At 47.2% G+C, this 24,149-nt stretch overlaps 1 protein-coding gene across 1 annotated transcript in view; it reads left to right on the forward strand.

Moving 5' to 3' along the window:
- The first annotated feature begins 13,931 nt into the window (after positions 1 to 13,931).
- The window catches only part of RABAC1 (Rab acceptor 1), a 12,000-nt gene continuing 1,782 nt past the window's right edge, over positions 13,932 to 24,149 (forward strand). The window contains exons 1-4 of the mRNA XM_018554783.1: positions 13,932 to 14,027; positions 17,405 to 17,614; positions 19,721 to 19,818; positions 21,501 to 21,602. Coding sequence (XP_018410285.1) covers positions 13,960 to 14,027; positions 17,405 to 17,614; positions 19,721 to 19,818; positions 21,501 to 21,602 — 478 coding nt within the window. The 5' untranslated portion in view covers positions 13,932 to 13,959. The remainder of the gene's footprint in view (positions 14,028 to 17,404; positions 17,615 to 19,720; positions 19,819 to 21,500; positions 21,603 to 24,149) is intronic.

Here is a 24,149-nt window from a genome sequence, read left to right on the forward strand (position 1 = left end):
CAATCTGGTAGCTTTTGAGTCGCCAGATTTGCTCTCCAGTGTGCCTATAGCCACCAGGAGTCTGTTTACAGGGGCCAGCAGCCAGCGCCGTAAAGCATATGGCGCTGGCAGCAAAATGGTTAACACACAAGTACCTGGAAGATTCACCTGCAGTGAATGTTTGCTGTATTTCAGGTTTTTATAAATATGCCCCTTAAATTACTTCTTGATGACAGTTTTACCAGCTGATTGGCTACAGTCACCATTAAGCCGAGAGTTTTACGACCGTCCGCTTCAACAAAAGTCGATTGACAAATGTCGAATCGAATGGAGGGGTACAGACAGGGCTATATACTGCTCAAACTATATACCATAATAAGTTCTCTCTCAGGTCCAGTCCTCTGCTCAATGGGCTGGGGCAATAACCAGCCTGCTATTGGCTACTGCAATTTGAAATAGCCAATAGCAGGCTGGCTATTGATTCCCATTGTTTACATTCTGCTGCTGACCGCGGAATCTAGCCTCTGCAAGATGAAAACACAGAATTTTGTTAAAAACTAAATACATTTAATTGATAACAGAATTTTTAGTGTCCCCAAGTCTATAAAAAAAAAAAAAACGAGGACAGATTTTTTTTTTTGCCGGTTGCTTGAGAGTGGCGTTAGCTTACATGATGGCTAATGGGGAGTTTACTGTATGTATGTAAATGCCCTGCGTTAACCTTTTATATCTAATAAAATGTGAAACACAAAAATACTAAAAATATGCTAAAAATAACTAAAAAAAATGTATAATAATCAACTTGTAACTATTTTTTTTAATAAATAATAAAATACTAAATGCAAATTAATGCCAGACAAAAAAATAATAATAATAAGCAGCTTGCAGTGAATATGATAAATAATAAAATCTATAAAAAAAATTGGCAAGCATAAAAAAATAAGATGCGCTGTGCCACATTTAAAGGAAAATTCTATTTGGTTGCTATAGGAAGCACAAAAAAAATTAAATAATAGTAACTTATCCATAAAAAAAACAAATGTTGATTGTTTGTTCTGAACAACAAAGTAAGAAAATAACGTCTGTTTTGATAGAGAACGTAGACATCTCAGGCCTTGTTCACACCAAGCCCGTTCCAGGAGCAGAGCAGTTACAGACCGGATCAAAACTGCGTCCAATGTATTCCAATGGTATTTTGGGCTCTAGTTCACATCGCAGCGTTCAGTTCCAGAGCATGTAAAAAAACTGCAGCAAGCCCTATTTGACCTGCTCTGGAACGCATGCCAACGCATCAAAAGCACATGCAAACGCCCTGGAACGCACTGAAAGCCCATTTTAAACTTTAAAAGAAAAATATATATATTTTTTTTTACCAAAAACGGCCCTGAACGCATCAAAAACGCGGCAAAAATGTGGCACAACCCACTGCACTGCGTGTGCAGAAACTCATGCAGATCTGGTCTGCATTTGGTGTGAACAAGCCCTCAGGCGGGTTCACACCTGGGCGTTTTGTAGCGCGTTCCTACGCTCTGCAAAACGCTCAAACACCGAAATCCCATTATTTCCTATGGGTATGGTTCACACCTGGGCGTATTACAGGCCGTATGAACGCGCTACAAAATGCCCTACGCCCAAAGAAGTACAGGAGCTTCTTTGGGGCGTATTTGCCGCGTGTATCCATTGGGATACAGCCAGGTAGCCCTTGGAAACGCGAATCGTGGTAAAAACGTGCGACAAACGCGCATATTCGATACGCCTAGGTGTGAACCCAGCCTCAAAACACTTCTCCATACACAAGCCTGGGTGTGAATTCACACATGTGGTGCTTCTAGAAAACCTAGATATATTGTCTCTATATATGTAGCGCTAATCTTATATACCCGAACAATGTATCAGCTGCCGTGCTAATAAGATCACAATAAAAACTGGAAACGAAAAGCACAGCATTAAAAACACCTTAAACATAGTGCTAATCAACTGCCGGGAAATACAATACAAACAATGCAAAACAAAACAAAACCGTTTATAAATAAAGTGCTCTGTGCCAAAAATAATTAAAAAACAGGTGACAAAAATATCAATATTATGATGCATACTGTGATAAATAAACCAATCTCCTCTCTAGTCACACCAACACTGCTGTTGTATTCTAAATGAACTCTGAAATGTATATTGAGTGAACTCATCAGACTTTCAGGGATCAGCAGGTCTTATCACACTTAGGCCTCATTCACACAGGAAAAAGCCGGCCCGTAAAGCTCTGTGCTGCGTGCAGGGCTGTATCGGGCAGCTCCCGGGAAGGACAGGTGCTGCGTGTGATTAGTACGCAGCCCCCGTCCTTCTCTATGGGACTATGCGGCCGTACGCCGCCCTACGCTCACCCGCCCTGCACGTCCGTACTCGTACGCTGACAGGATGGATCCTGTCTGTGTCTGAGCCGGGACACCCACACCCGTACGGACCTGCACTTGGGGTGAGCATAGGGTGGCATACGGCCGCATAGTCCCATAGAGAAGGACAGGGGCTGCGTACTAATCACACGCAGCCTAGGGTTGCCACCTGTCCAGGATTCACCCGGACAGTTCGGGTTTTGAATGCTGTGTCCAGGTTTTATGGCAGCAGAAACCCGGACACAAGATGTTAGGCAGACAGGGGCAACCAAAATTAAGATAGGGGCTACTAGAGTGTTCGTGCACGCAGCACGGAGCTGTATGTGCCGGCCGTTTCTTGTGTGAATGAGGCCTAAATATGAAACTCCATGGGGCCTATTTGTTAAAAATTCACAGTTTATTCACCCAGCGAAACTGCAGCCACATTAGTCTCTGAAGGTTTTCATTCATCCAGGTCAGGGTATATCTGTAAAAAAAAAAATAATCAAGGCGACTGGACTTGCTGTTTTTTTCTTGAGGACGTTTTACTGGTCACCTGACTAGGTTTTTCAATTCAGAATGACTTGTATGAAAAGTGTCTGGGAATAAATATGGTGAATGTTGATTGGAGCAAGTCATTCTGAAGTGAGAAAGCTGGTCGGATGGCCGGTGAAACGTCTTCAAGAAAAGATACAGCAAGTCCAGTTGCCTTTATTTGTTTTGTTTTTTTACAGATATGAAGCTATATTCGTTCTGTGCCAGCTAACCAGCTGTTGTGAGATAAACCAATGTTCTTAGTGTATTTTCTCTTCTAGTTGAATGTTATTCAAAAATATAAAGAACAGAGTCAATCAGGAAAATACTGCATTATGGCCACCAGATGGAGCTGGAGATCATAGGAAAATAATATATACAGGGTTATTCAGAAAAGGGTGAAGAGTTTGGAGAAGGCAGGAGAAGTGAACAATCTAGGACAACGTCGCTGAACTGGAAAGTGAGCTGAATTGGAGAATTTTCCCAAATCGGCTATTTTGTCCTAGATTGTTCACTTCTCCTGCCTCCTCTAAACTCTTCTGAGGACTGAGGACATCTGAAAAAGAAGAAGTAGAGGACCCTGTACTTCATGTGACCAGCCTGAGGACATCTGAAAAAGAAGAAGTAGAGGACCCTGTACTTCATGTGACTAACCTGAAGACAGTGCAAAAGAAGAAGTAGAGGACCCTGCACTTCATGGGACCAGCCTGAGGACATCTGAAAAAGAAGAAGTAGAGGACCCTGTACTTCATGTGACCAGCCTGAGGACATCTGAAAAAGAAGAAGTAGAGGACCCTGTACTTCATGTGACTAACCTGAAGACATTGCAAAAGAAGAAGTAGAGGACCCTGCACTTAATGGGACCAGCCTGAGGACATCTGAAAAAGAAGAAGTAGAGGACCTTCTACTTCATGTGACTAACCTGCAGACATTGCAAAAGAAGAAGTAGAGGAACCTGTACTTCATGGGACCAGCCTGAGGACATCTGAAAAAGAAGAAGAGGACCCTGCACTTCATGTGACCAGCCTGAGGACATCCAGGCTGGCCTTGGGGTATGTTATGACCTGCCTTACCGGCTTCCTCTGAGCTAGGAAGCCGGCTTCACTTGTTGCTAGGCAACCTGGCTTTCTGACCGATCAGGAAGCCGGGAGGTGGGTCAAAATGGCTTCCTGATTAGTTAGGAAGACAGGCAGCCTAGCAACAAGTGAAGCCGGGCGGTGGGTCATAACCTGCCGCCCGACTTCCTGATTGGAAAGGAAGCCGGCTCCATACTCCCTCTGCACCTCGGGAGATCTCCCTCTGACTGGAAGTTCCAGTATCACAGGTAAGTATCGAAGCATTTGGGCGAGTACTTGCCCAAATACTCTGTATCGAGACTAACACTAGTATAGGTATCGGTGCATCCGTAGTTATAAAATCGTCCGACTCCATTCAAATCCTTATCCCATTCTAAGCCCTGATGAAGGAGGAGCATTGTTGCCCCTGAAACGCGTTGGCTGTTTTTCATGTGATTGAATCATGAGCCATTATAGGCACTTTTGGACTCTTGCACCCAACTAAAGAAGACCTCAGGAAGAGAAAGAGAACAGAAACTGGCAGGATCAACAAGTATTTATTAAACATTCACCCAATATAAAAAGAAAAATCTCACACAGCTACATTTATGTGAAAAATTGAGCTATTTACATAACTCGTTTCGGGGGGTTTAAACTTGAAATGCCATCAGCCGGTCTTAATGATTAGGCAACGTACATGTGACATTTTCATTTTTTCAGCATAAACCTTTTTATTTACTTTCATAATACATTGCAGATTAATTTACGTCCTCAGCTCTCTGTTTACTCGGGTGTAAAATGAAATGCTGACCCGCATCCAGCCATTCACCTCCGTCTCCCTTAGCTGCTTAATTGATCAATTAGCTGTTAATTGGAGAAATTGTAAAGCAGCGTCACGAGCCAGAACGTTGACACGACTGATTGGGCAGCCGCCACCTACAACACGGAAACGCAAAGCCTGGTGGAAAGCAGCTACTACCCTTCCGTACCGTGTTCTGGCCTTCTGCATTCAAAGGGAAAGGATAGGCCGGGGGGTAGGCAACCTTGGCGCTCCAGCTGGTGTGAAACTACAAATACCATCCTACTTCTGACTCTGGGAGTCATGCTTGTGGATGTCAGAGTCTTGCAATGCCTCATGGGACTTGTAGTCACAACAGCTGGGGTGCTGAGAATGCCTACCCCTGAGCCCTAGGCAAGCAGCTAAATGCTACAGGTGAAAGATTTTTCCTGCCGATGGGTTTGTAATTCTGTATAGCCAGGTTTCTGGTCTGGTTGCCCTTGCCAAGATCTTACATCCAGGTCCTCAAAAACCAGTGCAATAGCAGCATAGCTCGGGCAAGAACACACCCCTAATCTTCTGGCTGGATAGTGAAGGAGCAGCAGGAAACTGATCAGGTCACCTATCACATGAAGTGCAGGGTCCTCTTCTTCTTTTTCAGATGTCCTCAGGCTGGTCACATGAAGTACAGTGGCCTCTACTTCTTCTTTTTCAGATGTCCTCAGGTTGGTCTCATGAAATACAGGGTCCTCTACTTCTTTTTCAGATGTCCTCAGGTTGGTCTCATGAAGTACAGGGTCCTCTACTTCTTTTTCAATGTCCTCAGGCTGGTCACATGAAGTACAGGGTCCTCTACTTCTTCAGGTCTTCTAAAGCTCAGGGAGTAAAGTAGTTGATGTACAGAGTAAGGCCCTCAGTTAAAAACCTGGTGCAAAAAAAGAAATGTGTAGCCTGAAAGACTAGATTGTTATGGGGCAGAGTGGTATACAGTAGATGGACAAGGGTTGGATGACAATCCCCTTGGGATTGGTGCCAGTCACCAAGGGGAATGTGTGCCTCCTCCAGAGGTCATTGGTCACAGTTTTATGTAGACATGGGAGCTGCAGAAAAATTCAGTTCAGTTTAGATATTTCTTTATTTCGGGATTCAGATCCGAAATTCAATTCGGTTCGGGTTTCGGATCCGTACAAAATCCGAATTTTCGTTAGCTTCTGATGAGTTTATAAATATTCGAAAACCATATACAGATATTAATACTAAAGCTGAAGCTCCCAGACCCAAATGGCATTAGGGATCCTAATTGCGGAGCTCTTGAATGCCATTCGGGTCTGGGAGCCTCAGCTTTAGTAATATATGTATATGGCTCCTAGACCCCAATGGCATTCGTTTTCCGAATTTCCGATTGCATTCGGGTCTAGAAGCCATATACATATATTACTAAAGCTGAGGCTCACTGACCCGAATGGCATTCAAGAGCTCCCCAATGCAATTCGGAAATATGTATATGGCTCCCATGTTGCCATAATGAAAATTAATGTTCAGACCCATTAAACCGAAAAACACATCGTATTGGACAGAAAAGTCACACGTCCGATTCAGTTTAGTTTTTGAACGAAATTCGGACGGGATCCGAAAATCAGAAACGGAAATTCAGATTTGGACACATTATTATTATACAGGATTTATATAGCGCCAATAGTTTGCGCAGCGCTTTACAATATAAGGAAGACATTACAGTCACAATACAATTCAAGACAAGATGGTAAGGAGGGCACTGCCCCTGAGACACATTCAGATGCATTGGGATTCGGAAATTCCGATGTGTCCGAATTACAGAGGGGTCATCAGGGCCAGTGGTGGTGGTAAAGGAAGGGTGTGATGTATAGGTATAGAAAGCACCATCAGTGTGATACTGTTACTGGCACTCAGAAAGACTATAAGGGCAGTATCAGAGGAGATGGATGATGTAACATCTCTACCACTATGGCGGGAGTTATTGGTTTATGGCAGTGGTAGCCAAACTGCGGCCCTCCAGCTGTGGTGAAACTACAAATTGGGAATCTATTATACTGAATTAATTTTCAGATCGTGAAGGACATTTGTTTGATTTAGAATAAAGAAATAATCCGGCTCATTCAATAAAGCAGTGCACAGTGGAACAACCGAATGGCAAAAGGTTGATTGCTGATTGGTTCCTGTGAATTTAGCACTTTGCATAATGCGATTTGCCTTATTAACAAGCAGCATTGGGTCCTACTGCAACTTTGTAAAAGAAGGTTTGGCGCTGTCCACCAGAGCACTGGCTTTGCCATCAGATCGCAGTGAAGGAGCTCCCCCTAGTGGCTGATTTGCTGAATTACAATGGACACACTACAGAGGTGAGCGCTGATTTACAATCCTTCTATGTCCGTATGGCTGTGAGATGCACTTGGCAGCCAATCAAAGAGCACGCCAACAGCAAATCAATGTTCACCTGCAGCAGTCCAAACACATGTGAGGTTCAAACATACCGAAAAATAAAATGCCGGATATTAAATAAGAACTTCGGGCAACGAGTCCAACTGTCCAGGGGACTTCTACTGCAATCCAGCAGGCACTGCAACGGTGCTAAAGTCAGAAGATTAACTCAGCAGACCTTAAAGCTGAACTCACAGACTGAAATACAGGATATGGCCGCTGTTATACCTGCCAAATGATTTATATTGGTGTCCATCCGGTCCTGGGATTAGTACAGCTCTGTCACACAGCACAGCCTAGGCTGGCAGGGTACCTGATTTTTTTTCTCTGCCACAGTCAGGTATCACTTACAGGTCTTGTCCCTCCCCCAACCTGTGACTGGACAGCGAAAGCAGCAGACTGATGAGGTTGTCTCTCTGCTCTCTTCCCTTCAGCATGGACCTTGTTAACGCATAGGCACTGCAGCACCGCATAACATACAATCTGTGCTTTCTACATTATTTTGGAGGGTGTCTGTGGGTATTGGTGCCCATGTAGTCAAAAGGGTACTTGTGTAGTATGTCTGCAGTCTTGTCACACATATATATATATATATATACACTATACTGCCAAAAGTATTGGGACGCCGGCCTTTACACGCACATGAACTTTAATGGCATCCCAGTCTTAGTCCGTAGGGTTCAATATTGAGTTGGCTCCGCTCTTTGCCGCTATAACAGCTTCAACTCTTCTGGGAAGGCGTCCACAAGGTTTAGGAGTGTGTCTATGGGAATGTTGGACCATTTGTGAGGTCTGGTACTGATGTTGGAGAAGGCCGGGCTCGCAGTCTCCGCTCTAATTCATCCCAAAGGTGTTCTATCGGGTTGAGGTCAGGACTCTGTGCAGGCCAGTCAAGTTCCTCCACCCCAAACTCCCCCATCCATGTCTTTATGGACCTTGCTTTGTGCACTGGTGCGCAGTCATGTTGGAACAGGAAGGGGCCTACTCCAAACTCCTCCCACAAAGTTGGGAGCATGAAATTGTCCAAAATGTCTTGGTATGCTGATGCCTTAAAGGTGAACTATGAGGTGAGTGCTTTTCACTCACCTCATAGTTCTAGCCGACCTGTGAAAATGAGACTGTCACAGGTCGGCTCAGTAGATCGGGAGGTGAGCAAACACATACCGGCATTCGCTCACCTCTCGATCCTGTCACGGATAGGCTGGATTCCGGCGTGCTTTACACCACTGCGTCCGACGCTTTGCATTGCACTTGGTGATATACGGCTTGGATGCAGCTGCCCGGCCATGGAAACGCATTCCATGAAGCTCTCTACGCACTGTTGTTGTGCCAATCTGAAGGTCACACGAAGTCTGGATGTCTGTAGCTATTGACTCTGCAGACAGTTGTCGACTTCTGCGCACTGTGCGCTTCAGCATGCGCTGACCCTGCTCTGTCATTTTACATGGCCTACCACTTCCTGGCTGAGTTGCTGTTGTTCCCAGTTGCTTCCACTTTGTTATAATACCAGTAACTGGTGACAGTGGAATATTTAGTAGCAAGGAAATGTCACGGATGGACTTATTGAACAGGTGGCAACCTATCGGGCACCACGCTTGAAGAGCACCTGAGAGCGACCCATTCTTTCACAAATGTTTATAGAAGCGTCTGCATGCCAAGGTGCTTGATTTTTTACACCTGTGGCCATGGAGGTGATTGGAACACCTGAATCCAATGATTTGGAGGGGTGTCCCAATACTTTCGTCAATATAGTGTGTATATATATTTATATATTATGTTTCTATCAAATGATAAAGAAAAACTCTATCAGTCCGTTCTGCTGCCACCTAGTGGTCATGAGGTGGAACTACACCACAACATGGGACTGCACCACTGAGCGCAGCCAAACACCGAATTTCTACAGACCGGTATCTTCCACCGAGACCGGCCTACATCTCCCTTCTCCACCTCCAGTGGGACATTGGCCCAAATCCCGCCCACCCCTTGGCTCGTCGTACTGCAGCCCCCAACCCTAAATGCTGACTCCGAAGCTCCAGCCCCTAAAGGCCCGAACCGCCTGACGTCACCACGCTGCCGCCGTGGCTCTAGTTGCTATGGGAACCAGACAGGAGAATGTTTTTGCAGGCTACTTCCTGGTGCTGCCAGATCACTTCCGGTTGGAGAGAGAAGAGGAGGTAAGATGATCTGTGGGGGTAGTGGTTTGGGGTGCAGCTCTGTGCCTTATATTTTGGGGTCATAGCTGGAAAGGCTGATCAGATTTAGGAATGAGCTAATGACCCTTCTTTGAAGAGAACCTGTAATCAAATCATAATGCTAGTTGCCTCTAATCCAGTGATGTGGCCTCCATGAGTCTCTTCAGCCTTTGATACTACTAGGTGTGCCCTCTCTCAGGGTTCTGTCTGATGTCTGCGTCCCCTGCTGCATGCTGTGGTCCCTTCCTGCTTCCCTTCTGTCACTGCTGTGTCTTGCAATGACATAGGGGGTCAGTGGATGAAACCACAGCACATGATGGAGATCCAAACACCCAGGGCTCCTCTGACCCCCCTGTACTAATCTTACCTACGCTCTGCCGCTGCTCCTGTCATGATGGTTCAATCCTCTACAGGATTTGACACTACTGAGTGTTTGGGTCTCCGCCATGTCCTGTGGTTTCATCCGCTGACCCCCTATATCACTGCAAGACACAGGGGGGCAAAGGAAGGGACCACGGTGTAGAGCAGGGGACCCAGACAACAAGACACAGCCCCAGAAGTGTCAAATGCTGTAGAGAATAATGAAGGCTGTAGTAGCAATGGATTGGGAGGAAGATGGACACGGGCTGCCAGAGAGAGACACTACTGGGTGTTTCTGATGTCTGTGTCCCCCGCCACGTGCTGTGGTTTCATCCACTGACTTGCATCACTCCAGGACATGACGGTGGCAAAGGGGTCGGAGGAAGGAACCACAGTGTGCAGGGGGTTTCATCCGCTGACTTACATCACTCCAGGACATGAGAGTGGCAAAGGGGTTGGAGTGCATCAGACACACACAACAGTGTCCCTCCCATCCGATTGGGGGGGCGGGGGGGAGTGAGATAGCAGACGCATGCCGCTGGAGAGTATACGGCTGGATTTACAGAGCCGTGGTGCACTAAAGTTTTTTCGGGTGAGGGGGGGGTGGGCGATTGTGCTACCAAGCAGGCTTTTGTATGACCGTTCAGACTGTCTACGTCTCTGCTGTCATCGATACTTCTCCCTGCCTGCCAGCACTTTTCTCTGCTAGTGTACACTGAGCCACAACAAGTACACATCAGGTGAAGTCTGAACTCCTGATCTCTGCACATTTGCTGATTAGTAACTTTAAGCAGAAGTGAAGTCAATAAAACAGAAAATTCCCGGGAGGTCGGGATTTATGGTAGAAGAGACATACACGGCCTCTCCTACCAAAAAGAAAACCTCCTCTCTCCCCCAGCAATTTGTTTTTGTAGTACACACTAAGCCCATTCATGAGATCTCCATGATGCTGTGAAGCCCCACTGCACGGGTTAATAAAAACTTCCCCCCTGGAGTTCTTCTCTAAGCTGGCCATACGTTATGCATTCCCCCATACATACACTAGGGCTCAGCATTTATGGAGGGATCCCCCCAGCGGGCTGTTATAGTCTAACAGCGGTGTACCCAGTCCTGTGAATAGGGCAGGTGGCGGGAAGATGTAACTCCTGTCCGCATGTGCAAGAGTTACATCATCGGTGACCACTCAATGGCCAAAGAGGACTTCTGAGAACACCCGGCAGTGTCAGTGGTGGGGGGACAGAGCTTAGGACCAAGGGGTGACCGGCCAGCACTGGTACACTTGTAAGGTAATATACATTGTATACTGACACATTACGGGCAAAAAAAAAGTTATACTCACCTGATCCCCAGAGCCGTCTTGCTGTTAGACCAGTCCCTGGACCCTCTCTCCCCCTCCACTGCAGCGGTCTAAGGTCCCTGAGCCTCATGTTCTATACACAGTGTATAATACCCGAGGACACAAGAGACATACCATCTCTGCAGCAGAGGGAGAAAGAGGCTGGAGGGGGCCCTGTGACAGCCAGATGGCTCTGAGGATTGGTTGAGTAGAACTTAATTATTTTCCTCTCTAGACCAAAACGGGCACTTAACCCTTGCAGTGCGGGGGTATCTCCACTGACAGGGTTAATTACACATTTCTCCGGAGTTCTGATTTAAAGCAGAAGTGAACCGCTTTGTAAATGTTCATTTTATTTTCCTTCAGAGACCAAAATGAGCACTTAACCCTTGCAGCACCACTGCACAGGTTAATAAAAACTCTCCCCCGGAGTTCTTATCTAAGCTGCCCATACATTATGCACTCCCCATACATACACTGGATGGAGAGATCCCCCCCCTCCCCCCCCCCCCCAGGATCAGAATACCTGAACAGTGACTGTAGCTGATTGGCTGCAGAAAATTTTCAGACTGGCTCCTTTGACAAAAGTCGATTGGGGAAAAAAACAGGTTTTGTTGAATGGTGGGGTGCTGACGGGGGCCACACACTGCTCGAATTTCAGCCAAGTCAGCAGGAAATTGTCAAAATGAATTCACTGTGTGACCAGCTTAAAGTATTTTAAGCCATTATGACCTGTATAACAGGAGTGGTGGGAGAACGTAAGTAAGATGAGTACAGGTTGGTCTGGGGGGCCCTTTGCAGAGACTGTCACTTTGCCTTCCTTAGGTATGATGACAGTGTGAGCCGGCAACACTATAGTCCGAATCTCTGTAAAAAGGACGGTCTGTGTTCTCCATAGTAGTCGATAAAGCTTTAATTGTAAAAGCAAAGCTGATTGATTGCTATGGGTCACCTGATATCTCCTTCCCATTGTTCCTTCCATGTAATTATGTCTGTCCTGACAAGCTGTGATGTTTAAAGGGTTAGTCATGTACACAGAGCTCTGCCACCCGTTACATTGTCCCTGGCCTGTGTATACCGGATGCCAAGCCTGCACCAAGATCCTGGAATATGGCTGTGTGACATCACCGAGAAGGGAGGCATCGGTAACCTCGCCCTGGACTTGTATGGAGGAACCTGTTCAGAGTTTAATCCATAATTGTGTGTGTGAGATGCCTGGAATGTCTACAGCTAGTGTCAGCACAGTTTAATTGCCGTTTATTACTTGCAGTATGTAGACTCTCTGGCTGAGGATATATAAAACCGATCACTCAAATCTCGTTTCATTTCAAAAGGTTACAAGAGAAGCAAATCCAAAACTTTTGGGGGGTCAGTCACAGGAGTACATTTACAGAGTCAGCCCATAGTGGGCTAATGAGTTGACAGGAGAGAGACACACTGCAGCAATCACACAGGCTGGCTTAAAGGTGAACTCCAGACAGACATAAAGACAAACATTAATGGAGCTCTGTACTCATTAATACATCATTACATAGCAGTATACTAGTATAAGTACATCAGCTTGACTTGGTATCAGCCACTTGCAGTCCCTGTACTGTTGCATGCAAATGTGCTCGCAAAGGACATTCTGATAGGAGAGAGCAGAGAGAGGAACTCATCAGTCTGCTGCTTCACCTTCAATGCCCAATTGGCAGGCTGGAGATAGAGGGAGGACATCACCATATTCCTTCTACTGTCTATAAGGGCTCAGTCACACTAGATGCAGTGCGTTCCGGCCCGATTTTGGGTGGAACCGACTGCCTCGCATTGCGCCCGGCTCACTTTTTAGTGGGGTAGGAGGGGGCGGGGCGGGCCATTCAAGTGAATGGCGCCGTAGCCATGCCCTCCGGCCGCAATGCAATCCGCCGCACGGGATCGCAAGGTACATTGTGCCTGTGGCCTGGCCCTCTGCGGTGCGATCAAAATAGTGCTTGTAGCATTTTGATTGCACCGCACAGGTTCGGACCACAGGCACAATGTGCCTTGCGATCCCGTGCGCAGATCGCATTGCAGCAGGTGGGCGTGGCTACGGCACCATTCACTTGAATGGCCCGCCACGCCCCCTCCTGCCCCACTAAAAAGTGAGCCGGCCGCAATGCGAGGCAGTGCGTTCCGGCCAAAATCGGGCCGGAACGCACTGCATATAGTGTGACTGAGCCCTAACTGTTAGGGATGCACCGATACAGAGTATTTGGGGGAGTACTCGATCAAATGCTCCAATACTGGAACTTCCGGTCAGAGGAAGATTTCCTCTGAGAGGCAGTGCCGTAGGGGAACATGGAGCCGGCTTCCAGGGCGATCAGGAAGCTGGGTAGCGAGTAATGACCCGCCTCCCATCTTCCTGATTGGCCGGGAAAATGGCTTCCCTGCCAATCAGCATCGAGCCGGCTTCCTGGCCAATCAGAAAATTGGGTGGCGCATCAATATTCACCGCCTGGTTTCCTGATTGGCTGGGAAACCGGCTTCCCAGCTAATCAAGCCGGACAGACAACATGGAGCCAGCTTCTCGGGCAATCATGTTGCCTGGGAAGCCGGCTCTATGCCAGCGGAAGCACCGGTATCAGTATTCAGTATCGACGAGTACTGAAAGCAAAGTATCGGTACTCAATACCGAAGAACCGGTATCAGTGCATCCCTAATAACTGTAATAGAAAAAGTGGTGTCATCCACCTGGCTGTGCCATGTGGCGGAGCTGTGCAAGTCTCAGGCCTGAATAGAGAGATATGCAATTCCTTTGGCAGGGTACACTGCCCTCATATATGTGTTTCATCTGTGTATTTAGCTGTTTGCCTGGAGTTCAGCTCTTTGTTTTTTCTCTATCCCTCTCACAGGAGGCTCAGTATTACCAGGACACCTAAACATGGCAGGCAAGAATGGGGAGGTGTTAAATGGAGGAGCAGAAGAGGGACCTGCTGGAATTATTAACAAGTAGGCTTTCTGACTGACTAACCATTGTTTAATCATTCACATCGTTACATCTTGGTATATGATCATGACGCATTCATCTGAGGACAAGCTGACCTGTACCCGGCCAAAAATAAGGCAGATAAATCTATTGCGCTATTCCCAGACACCCCCATACTATAGAATATAGAAATCCTGAAGTTTTCTACAACCACCAAACAGATTCAGACCTGCTTCAAAGCTTTTCTAAATGCCCGCCCCATTTGGAGTAAATGCCCGCCCCATTTGGAGTAAATGCCCGCCCCATTTGGAGTAAATGCCCGCCCCAGAGGAATAATGGAAAACCAGGCTGCATTGGATTATACAGAGTTCAGAATATGGTAACTGAATGGGAATTTTTCCAGATTTTTCTTTAACATAAAATTCCCTTGCAGTCCACCCCTACTCCATCTCCCCTCCCCCGGACTGCAAGGGTTACCTGCAATTTAAGTCTAGGGGAAGGGCAATAAGCGATAATACTTACCCGATTCCTCACTCTGGCAATTGCAACTCGTCCCCCAAAGCCTCTTCTCTTCAGCACTCTAGCGTGTGGTCACACTCTGACATCAACACATACAGTGCACAGGTGGAAGCCCACATCGTATGTGAGGGTCCATCCACAACCCGGAGTGTCACAGAGAAGAGGTGAACAGAACAGTTAACCCTTGCAGTGTGGGGAAGGAGGGAGACACAAGGTATTTAAAATATTTCCAGAGTTTAGCTTCTTCAGTTGTAGCATTTGCCAAAGAGCATTAAAGGAGAACTATGGGGTCAGGGCTTTTCCCCATAGATCTCCTAAGGGTAGCGGGAGGACACAAACTAGCGTCCTCCCGTCACCCTAGGCTCAGTATACCGCGAGCTACAGCTCACGGTATACTGAGACGCCACAGCCGGAACGAATCCAGACAATTCTGTCTGGATCCACCCAGCTGCGTGAGTGACAGCTGGCTCTGCCTATCTAGAGGCAGAGCCAGCTGTACCCGCCCCGTCCGTTCCGCCAGTCAGCGCTGGAGGATTAGAGCGGGGAGGGGGGAATCCAGTCCCTCCCCTATCACGGCTCTATGCAGTGACAGGATCGAGAAGTGAGCGAGCGCCGGTATGCGTTCGCTCACTTCCCGATCTACTGAGCCGACCTGTGACAGTTTCATTGTAACAGGTCGGCTCAGATTATGAGGTGAGTGAAAATCACTCACCTCATAATTCTCATTTTTAAAGTGAAATTGTCCTGGAGTTGCACTTTAGTTCCAAATGCCCCAAACCACAGCACGCAGCTTGCTGTAGATCGACCCTTGCAACAAGAATGCAAAAAGATGTCACCAGCACACCATTTAAGTGAAATCGGCAAAAGTCAATTTATTAATGGAGTACTGTCATTCCAGTACAAGCCTTTCGGGGCCACACAGGGTCCCCTTCATCAGGCTTAGAATGACCTCAGGCTCAGAGCATTAAAGTGACACTGTCCTGGAGTCACACTTTAGTTCCAACCACATGCCCCAAACCACAGCCCGCTGCTCAATGTACCCCTGCAATGAGAAGGCCCTGCATGCAGGATTTTCTCATTGCAAGCCCGAGGAAGCCATGGTATGCAGAGTCGGCAGGTCGTGAGATGACTGTATATGTAAGATTTCTGCTCATTTTCCTGCTACCAGGGCAGAATGTAAAAGTAAATCTTCTTGAAAGGGACACAGACTTGTGAGAGACTATTACATATATGGTATATTATACAGTTACATTCTATATCTGTAAAAAATAAATCAAGGCAACTGGACTTGCTGTATTTTTCTCGAAGACGTTTCACTGGCCATCTGACCAGCTTTCTCAATTCTGTCTCTGAATTGAGAAAGCTGGTCGGATAACCAGTGAAACAACTTCAAGAAAAATACAGAAAGTCCAGTTGCCTTGATTTCTTTTTTACAGATATACCATGACCTGGAAGAATGAGAAGCTTCACAGACAGTTACATTCTATCTTCTATTCTAACTTTGTGTACAAGGCAATGTTTCTGATTGTGATTTTCTTGTACCATCTGTTTCTGTATTTGATGCATCTCCAGCCGCACCTCCATAAAGTCGCCAAACATTTGTAACAAAAGTGGTCATTTCTTGTAAATAAAGTTTTATTTAACTTTAAAGATCTTTAGTATGTATGGTCACTGAGCCATCTCTCTAAATTCAGCTTTTAAGGTCCTTAAAGGAGAACTATGAGGGGAGTGCTTCCCACTCACCTCATAGTTCTAGCCGACCTGTGACAATGAGACTGTCACAGGTCGGCTCAGTAGATCGGGAGGTGAGCGAACACATACCGGCGTTCGCTCACCTCTCGATCCTGTCACGGCTCTCTGCTGTGACAGGGGAGGGGCTGGATTCCCCCCTCCCCGCTCCGATCCGCCAGCGCTGACTGGCGGATCGGACGGGGGAGGGGGCGGGTACAGCTGGCTCTGCCTTTTAGATAGGCAGAGCCAGCTGTCACTCACGCAGCTGGGCAGATCCCGGCACAATTGTTTGGGATCCGCTTCAGCTGCGGAGTCTCAGTATAACCCCATAGTTCTCCTTTAAAGTAAAACTGAACCCTCCTATCCTTTACAGCCGAGGAAGGTGCCATCTTAGCCTCTGTTTAGATCTGCAGTAGCCATGGTGCTGCACATGTGATCAGCTATGACACCAGCCATTTAAGGGCTTGAAAGTTTGGTTAAAGGAGACCTTTACCCTTGCCTTTTAAAATAACGACAAAGACATCTTTAGAAATGTTTAGTGATGACAATCTACAAACACATACTTCTAGATCATTGCCGGCTTTGTATTCTTTGCGTAGCTTATTTCTCTTTTCTTCCCCAGTCTTCTGGCGGTGGCCATGTTTACTGAGGGCAGGCTACTAGCTCTCCTTTTACTTCCTTGATTTCTGGCACATGTGACTAGGACATGTGACCATGCACAGCATCTCAGGGGAGGAAAATGCCTTTCCCTGAGATCTCGTGAGATTTCCCAGCAATGATCTGCTGATGACAAGGCAATCCCAGTGTGCATTGCTTTGGCAAACTGAAGTTATTTGCACTTTCAAAGCAGAAAGGGAATGCTCTGCAAGTGTCAGTATTTCACAATCACAGCATTTTACACCTGACATGTCTATGTTATTATTAATCATCATACATAGAGGGATGCATTTGATTTTGAGTGTAACGATCCACTTTAAGAGCTGACATGTGCACACTGGCAACAGTTCTCACCAGAGGCATGCCTTGAATGTGGCTGCTTTAGCGAGCCAGTAAGGTTGGTGGGTTTAGTTCTGCTTCACACACCAGGTACATCCGTCCATCCAGAAGCGTTTCTTCTTCTCTTATTCACCTTTTGCTGCTTTTTCGGCAGGCTTTTTCCCAAGATGATCAGTCCAAGCACAGCCAAGGACTGGATTGACAGACGCCGGGCTCACATCCGCCCATGGAACAACTTTGTCGACCAGAGGCGCTTCTCCCGGCCACAGAACTTCGGCGAGCTGTGTAAGCGGGTGACGCGGAATGTGGAACACTTCCAGAGCAATTACATCTTCGTTTTCCTGGGCCTCATCCTGTACTGCATGTGAGTGTTTGAGAGCTACTCTCAATGTCATTTTAGCTCTTATACAAAACATCCTGGGTGTCATTTACCTGGCTGTACAGCTTACGCTTTGCTGTCTACAGCCGCCATTTAAACGTTTGATGCCAATCGAGTGTTATTTGAGACTTTAAAAGAAGTGCCTGGTTCTTTTGGCAGTATTGTCATATGGGGTGGGGAGGTAGTGCTCAGCCCAGTGTAAGGTCAGACTTCGAGTTTACACGGATTTCTTTTCCTTATTCTTGGCAGCTGAATGGCGCAGAGGGCAGTAAAGGATAAGTGAGTATGTGTTATTGTCGGGTGGGGGGGATTCTGTCATTGCCCGACTCTTAGCAGCAGACACATTATACTGTACCGTTAGACCAGACCAGTAATGTCACTCCCTCAGTCTGGTGACAATGCTCGGGCTTAGTGATTGGCTGTTAGGCCCAAGCATTGTTACAGGGGAAGAGGTCACATGCTCCTTCATATTCATAAGCCTGGGTATTATTTCCGGCTACCTTGGGGGAGCACTGACAAGATGGGTGGCTTACGGGGGTTAGGCTTAAAGGAGAACTATAGGGTTAAAGCTTTTCCCCATAGTTCTCCTTAGGGTAACGGGAGGACACAAACTAGCGTCCTCCCGTCACCCTAGGCTCAGTATAGCTACTGCTCACGGTGAGATGCCGCAGCTGAAGCGGATCCCGACAATTGTGCCGGGATCTGCCCAGCTGCGTGACTGTCAGCTGGCTCTGCCTATCTAGAGGCAGAGCCAGCTGTACCCGCCCCTCCCCCGTCCGTTCCGCCAGTCAGCGCTGGCGGATCGGAGCGGGGAGGGGGGGATCCAGCCCCTGTCATGGCAGAGAGCCGTGACAGGATCGAGAGGTGAGCGAACGCCGGTATGTGTTTGCTCACCTCCCGATCTACTGAGCCGACCTGTGACAGTCTCATTGTCACAGGTCGGCTAGAACTATGAGGTGAGTGAAAAGCACTCACCTCATAGTTCTCCTTTAAGAATTGTCACAGGGGAAGAGATCATATGCTCCTTTATATCCATTAGTGCTGGGTAGTATTTCCAGCTGCCGCGGGGGGGGAGCACTGAGAAGGTGAGGGGCTGACAGGGGTTAGGCCCAAGTATTGTCACAGGGAAGAGGCCACATGCTCCTTCATATATACATAAGGGCTGGGTAGTATTTCCCGCAGCCGCGGGGGAGCACTGAGAAGGTGAGGGGCTTACAGGGGTTAGGCCCAAGCATTGTCACAGGGTAAGAGGCCACATGCTCCTTCATATACATAAGGGCTGCGTAGTATTTCCAGCTGCCATGGGGGAGCACTGAGAAGGTGGGGGTCTTACGGGGGTTAGGCCTAAGCATTGTCACAGGGGAAGAGATCACATGCTCCTTCATATCCATAAGGGCTGGGTAGTATTTTCAGCTGCCGTGGGGGGGAGCTCTGACATGGTGGGGGGATCTGCGTAGACACTGTCCCTTTTGCCTGACGTGCATATTCACTGTCTCTTTAAAAGCTAAGGGCACTTATCCTTTTAACCCCTTAATTCTAACCCAACTCACCTGCCCTCTCCACAGACGCATGATCAGGCAGCCATGGTCCTGCTGTTTGTTTACATCCAATGGTGTAAGTCTTCACTGTGTTAGCTGCATCTGGCCCAAGACAACAGGAGACAGTCCCATTGAAGTATATGGGGCTGTAATGTGCAGGCATGGCCAGTACAGTAAATACAGCACTGGATGTAAACAAACATCACAACGGCAGCCGTTGGACCGAGGTAAGCATGTATCTGTGGTGGCGGAGGAAGGGAGGGTGGGTTAGATTAGGTCAGGGGAAGGGGGAGCAAAAAGGACAAGTGCACTCATCCTTTAAAACCAGTTAGCTGTTGCTCAGCTCCATGGTGTGACCACATTCTACAGACATAGGTCTCATTCTTCTTATTGGAATCTTCATTTATTATACATTGTGGAAGATACTGCAGGAGAAATCTTTATTCATTTTAGAGGTGGGGGGCACCAGCAGAAGTGATCTTAACACTCCAACCCCCAGAGACCTGAGACCAGCAGGAATACAACTAACTAACCTTCCTCTCTGATTTCACAGCATCACCAGCCCCATGCTGCTCGTTGCCCTGGCTGTTTTCTTTGGAGCCTGTTACATCGTTTACCTGAAAGCTCTCCAGTCCAAGATGGTTCTGTTCGGTAAGTTGTGCTGTCACCTCCATAACAGATCTGTCGTGTTCTGTTCAGAATCCCTGCTGCGTGCACATCATTTGTAAGCTGACAAAATAAATAAACTGTAATTCAGCCCGGGATTTTGCACATTTATCTTTTCCAATGCAGAACAATATGGGGGATATTTATAACGGAGAGAGGATACCGCCATCTGCTGGGCACCACAGTGATTGACCTGCGTCTACCGTTCATTCATACAATGCAGTGCGGTGTCCTACGGAGTGTTGTATGCATAATGCTGCGGAGAACTCTCTGTGATAGGAGAAAAAGATGATCACGTGACTTTGATAGGGAATATAGAGACAAGTCTCTAGTGGTATATTTGTACAGTGGTATATGTATAACCACATATGGTAGTGGTTTGTATAGTGGTATATTTATACAAAAGCAGGTGATATGCTCATTCTTGTGCCATGATTGGTCTGCATTCACTGTCCTTTTTTTGGAACATTGATACAATCACACATCCGTTCAGCCATCGCTAATGAGCGAAGTGAAATAGCCGGCATTTTTAGGTATGAGTGAGTATGTTGCTCACTGCTTCTCTCCCATTTGCCGGCACCAGTGCTTCATGATTGGCCCAGTGCTCTCACATGGGTGCAAGGAAGGAGTTTATAGCCTATGTAAGCTCCTACAAGTGTGTGTGTGTGTTGCACCGATACTGGTTTTTCGGTATCGGGTATGAGTACCGATCTATATTTTTTACAGTACTTATCGATACCAGAAATCCCACTAAGGAAGCCGGGCGGCGTGTAAAGACTTGACTTTCCCGATTAGCAGGGAAGCCGTCTCCATACTCCCTTGTCACCAGGTGACGAGGAAGCATATAGCTGGCTTTCTGGCCAGCCAGGAAGCCGAGCGCGAGTAATGACTCGTGGCCCGGCTTCCTGATTGGTCGAGAAGCTGGCCGATCAGGAAGCCGAGCAACGAGTTATTACACGGCGCCCAGCCTCCTGATTGGTCGGGAAGCCGGCACCATGCTCCCTCGTCACCAGGTGATGAGGCAGGATGGAGATGGCTTTCTGGCCAGTCAGAAAGCTGGGGGGCAGGGAATGACCTGCCCTCTAGCTTCCTGATTGGCCAGCTTTCCTACCAATCAGGAAGCTAGGCGGTGAGTCATTTCATGCTGCCTGGCTTCTTGATTGGCCGGGTAGCCGGCTCCATGCTGCCTCATCACCAAGTGAGTACGAGTACTTGCCCAAATACTCGGCACCGATACCTATACTAGTATCGGGCAGCTCAGTGGCGTAGTGGTTAGCACTTCTGCCTTGCAGCACTAGGGGTCTCCAGTTCAAATCCCAGCCAGGGTCACCATCTGCAAGGGGTCTCCCTGTGCTTGTGTGGGTTTCCTCCGGGTACTCTGGTTTCCTCTCACACTCCAAAGACATACTGGAAGGTTAATTGGCTCCTCTCTAAGTTGGTCCTGTATGTATGCATGTGAGATAGGGACCTATAGGGATTGTAAGCTCCTTGAGGGTAGGGACTGATGTGAATGTGCAACTATGTAAAGTGCTGCGTAAATTGTCGGCATTATATAAATACCTATAATAATAAAATCCCTAGTATGTATACACATATATTTATTTATTAGCTATCTTTTCATGTATTATTTACACTATATTCTTGCAGTAACTGTCCTCTCCTTACAGGTCGGGAATTGAGTATGGCCAATCAGTACGGCCTGGCTGGGGCTGTCTCCTTCCCCTTCTTCTGGCTTGCTGGGGCCGGTGCTGCTGTTTTCTGGGTGCTGGGTAAGAACTTCTCCTTCTCTCTTTTGATTGTTAATATATTATCTAGAACAACTGTTCTTACCTTTTGTTGGCCAAAAAAGACCCCCCTGTGCCTCTTTGAAAGTAGCTTTGCTTTTTTTTTTTTCTAGCTCCCCAACTTCAGGACTAGGCCAACTGCTTCTCCCTCTTTTTAAAGGTGCCCATACACTGCACGATTATCGTACGAGAATCGCGGTGAAATCCCGCGATTGTACGATAATCGCAAAGTGTATGGAAGGCGTGCAACAGTTTCTACTGTACGGTCGCGCGTCTTCCTTCGAACAAGCAGGCTGGAAAACCCGCCGAGAATCGTACGATTCTCAGCGTGTTAGTGGCCTGCTTGTTCGACAACTGCCGAACGGGCCGGTGTGCACACGCGCACACTGCCCGTTTGCAGTCATCGGAAGCCCGCCCGTCATCGCAGGCCCGCCGCTCAGGGAGGCGGGCTTGCGATGATCGCAAGTACGATCTGCCTGTCCAAGATGGGCAGATCGTACGTTTTTTTTAATTACTTCACAACCCTCGCAGGACAAAAGCCTTGCGAGGGTTGTAAAGTGTATGGCCACCTTTAGTCATTATGCCTTTAGGGACTAGTAGGGGATATGCTAGATAGACAGGGAAATGGTAGCTGGCAAGGCTTAGTCCTAAAATAACATAGCGAAACCAGTTTTAGGCCTCAGTCACACACAACGCAAGAGCAAAATTGTATATGCGCGTATGTACGTGCGTATACGCACGTATTTATACGCATATACGTGCGTATATGCGTGCACTATATGCAATCCCAGAATGCATTACTCGTAATGGAATTTTTAATGTGCTGTACGCATGTAAACACGCGTATGTGCGCGTAAATACGCAGCAATACGCTGCCTGGACGCATCTCTGTTCCATTCTGTTTTTGCGCATATATACGCTACGCAAATATACGGCTCCATAGGCGGCTATGTGTATGGAGCCATTTATTTGCATGTGTTGCATATGGTACAATACGCGCGGCAGTGTGAATGAGGCCTTAGAGGTTTAAATGGCTAACAAAGATAATGGCAGGCTTGTCTATATTTGTTGAGCTGCAGGCTTTTGGGATTGAAGTGAACCTGTTTTTAAATTCTTTGAGTGGCTGACAGTAAACAAATATACATGACATAAAATCGCTGCACAGTTGTTCTTGGTTAATGACTCCGATGCTTTAAGGCCAGAGGATTAGTATCGCAGCTAGGCATCTGACATTTCAACAATCGCAGCCTTCGTATGTTCCTCGTTATAGATTTCTTTTAAAGACTCCGTTGGGGGAAAAAAGAGAAATATTAACCCTTGCCGTGGGGCTACCCCCTCACTGAAGGGTTAACCGCTTATTTTCAACTAGAGACTAAAATGTAAAAAAAGTTATCCTCACCCGATCCTCCAAGCCAGCTTGTTGTTAGAACGGTGCTTTCAGCGTCGGTCACCCTCCGCTGCAGCACGTCTAAGGTCCCCGAGTCATCACGTTCTATAGACTGTGTATAGGATGCGAGGACGCCGAGGGACATACCAACTCTGGAGGGAGCACAGTAACAGCTGGCCGGCTCTGAGGTTCGGGTGTGTATAACTATTTTTTATTTTAGTCCCTAGGTGAAAATGAGCGGTTAACCCTTGCAGTGCTGGGCTAGCCCCACTGCAAAGGTTAATAGAATTGTTTCTGTAAGTCGTTTGGTATGGTAATATGTAGGGATGCACTGATACTAGTATCGGTATCGGTGCCGATACCGAGTATTTGGGTGAGTACTCGTACTCGCCCAAATGCTCCGATACCTAGCACGAGTACTTCCTGTATCAGGAAGCCGGGCAGCGCATCATTACACGCTGCCCGGTTTCCTGATTGGCCAGGAAATGGCTCCATGCTCTCTCGTCACTTGTGATGAGAGAGCATGGAGCTGGCTTCCCGGCCAATCAGGAAGCCGGGTAGCGTGCAATGACGCGGTGCCCGGCTTCCCAATTGGTCAGGAAGCTAGCAAATCCGGAAGCCGGGCGCCGTGTAATGACGCAGCGCCCGGCATTCTGATTGGCCGGGAAGCCGGCGTCGTGTTCCCTCGTCATCTCATGAATCATAATATTAAGAAAGTGACCTTAAAGCATTCGTTTGTATTGCTTTAGAAAAAATGTGACCTGTCCCTTTAAGAAAAAGTATCGGTAATTGGTATCTGCGAGTACTTGATCAAAAGTATCGGTACTCGTACTCGGTCTTAAAAAAGTGGTATCGTTGCATCCCTAGTAATATGGAAGCTGCCGTTGCTGAGTGGTTCTTGCAAGAATCTCCCAGACTGCCATCCCAATCTTTCCTTTACTACTTAATGACATGAATGACTTCATGCTTGTTCCTGGTTGGTGATCCCTAAGTGGCAAAGCATTGGTAGTGTTAATCTCCCTGGATTCGTGACCTTCAAATACAATTTAGCAATGGCAGCTGCTATATTTCCGTACTGACTGTTCCTTTTTAACCCCTTACCATAGTCTATGTATTAACGTTCCCCAGCACAATGCAACCTTGCC

Source organism: Nanorana parkeri, unplaced genomic scaffold, assembly GCF_000935625.1.
Source record: "Nanorana parkeri isolate BGI_ZX_2015 unplaced genomic scaffold, ASM93562v1 scaffold173, whole genome shotgun sequence".
NCBI lineage: Eukaryota > Metazoa > Chordata > Amphibia > Anura > Dicroglossidae > Nanorana > Nanorana parkeri.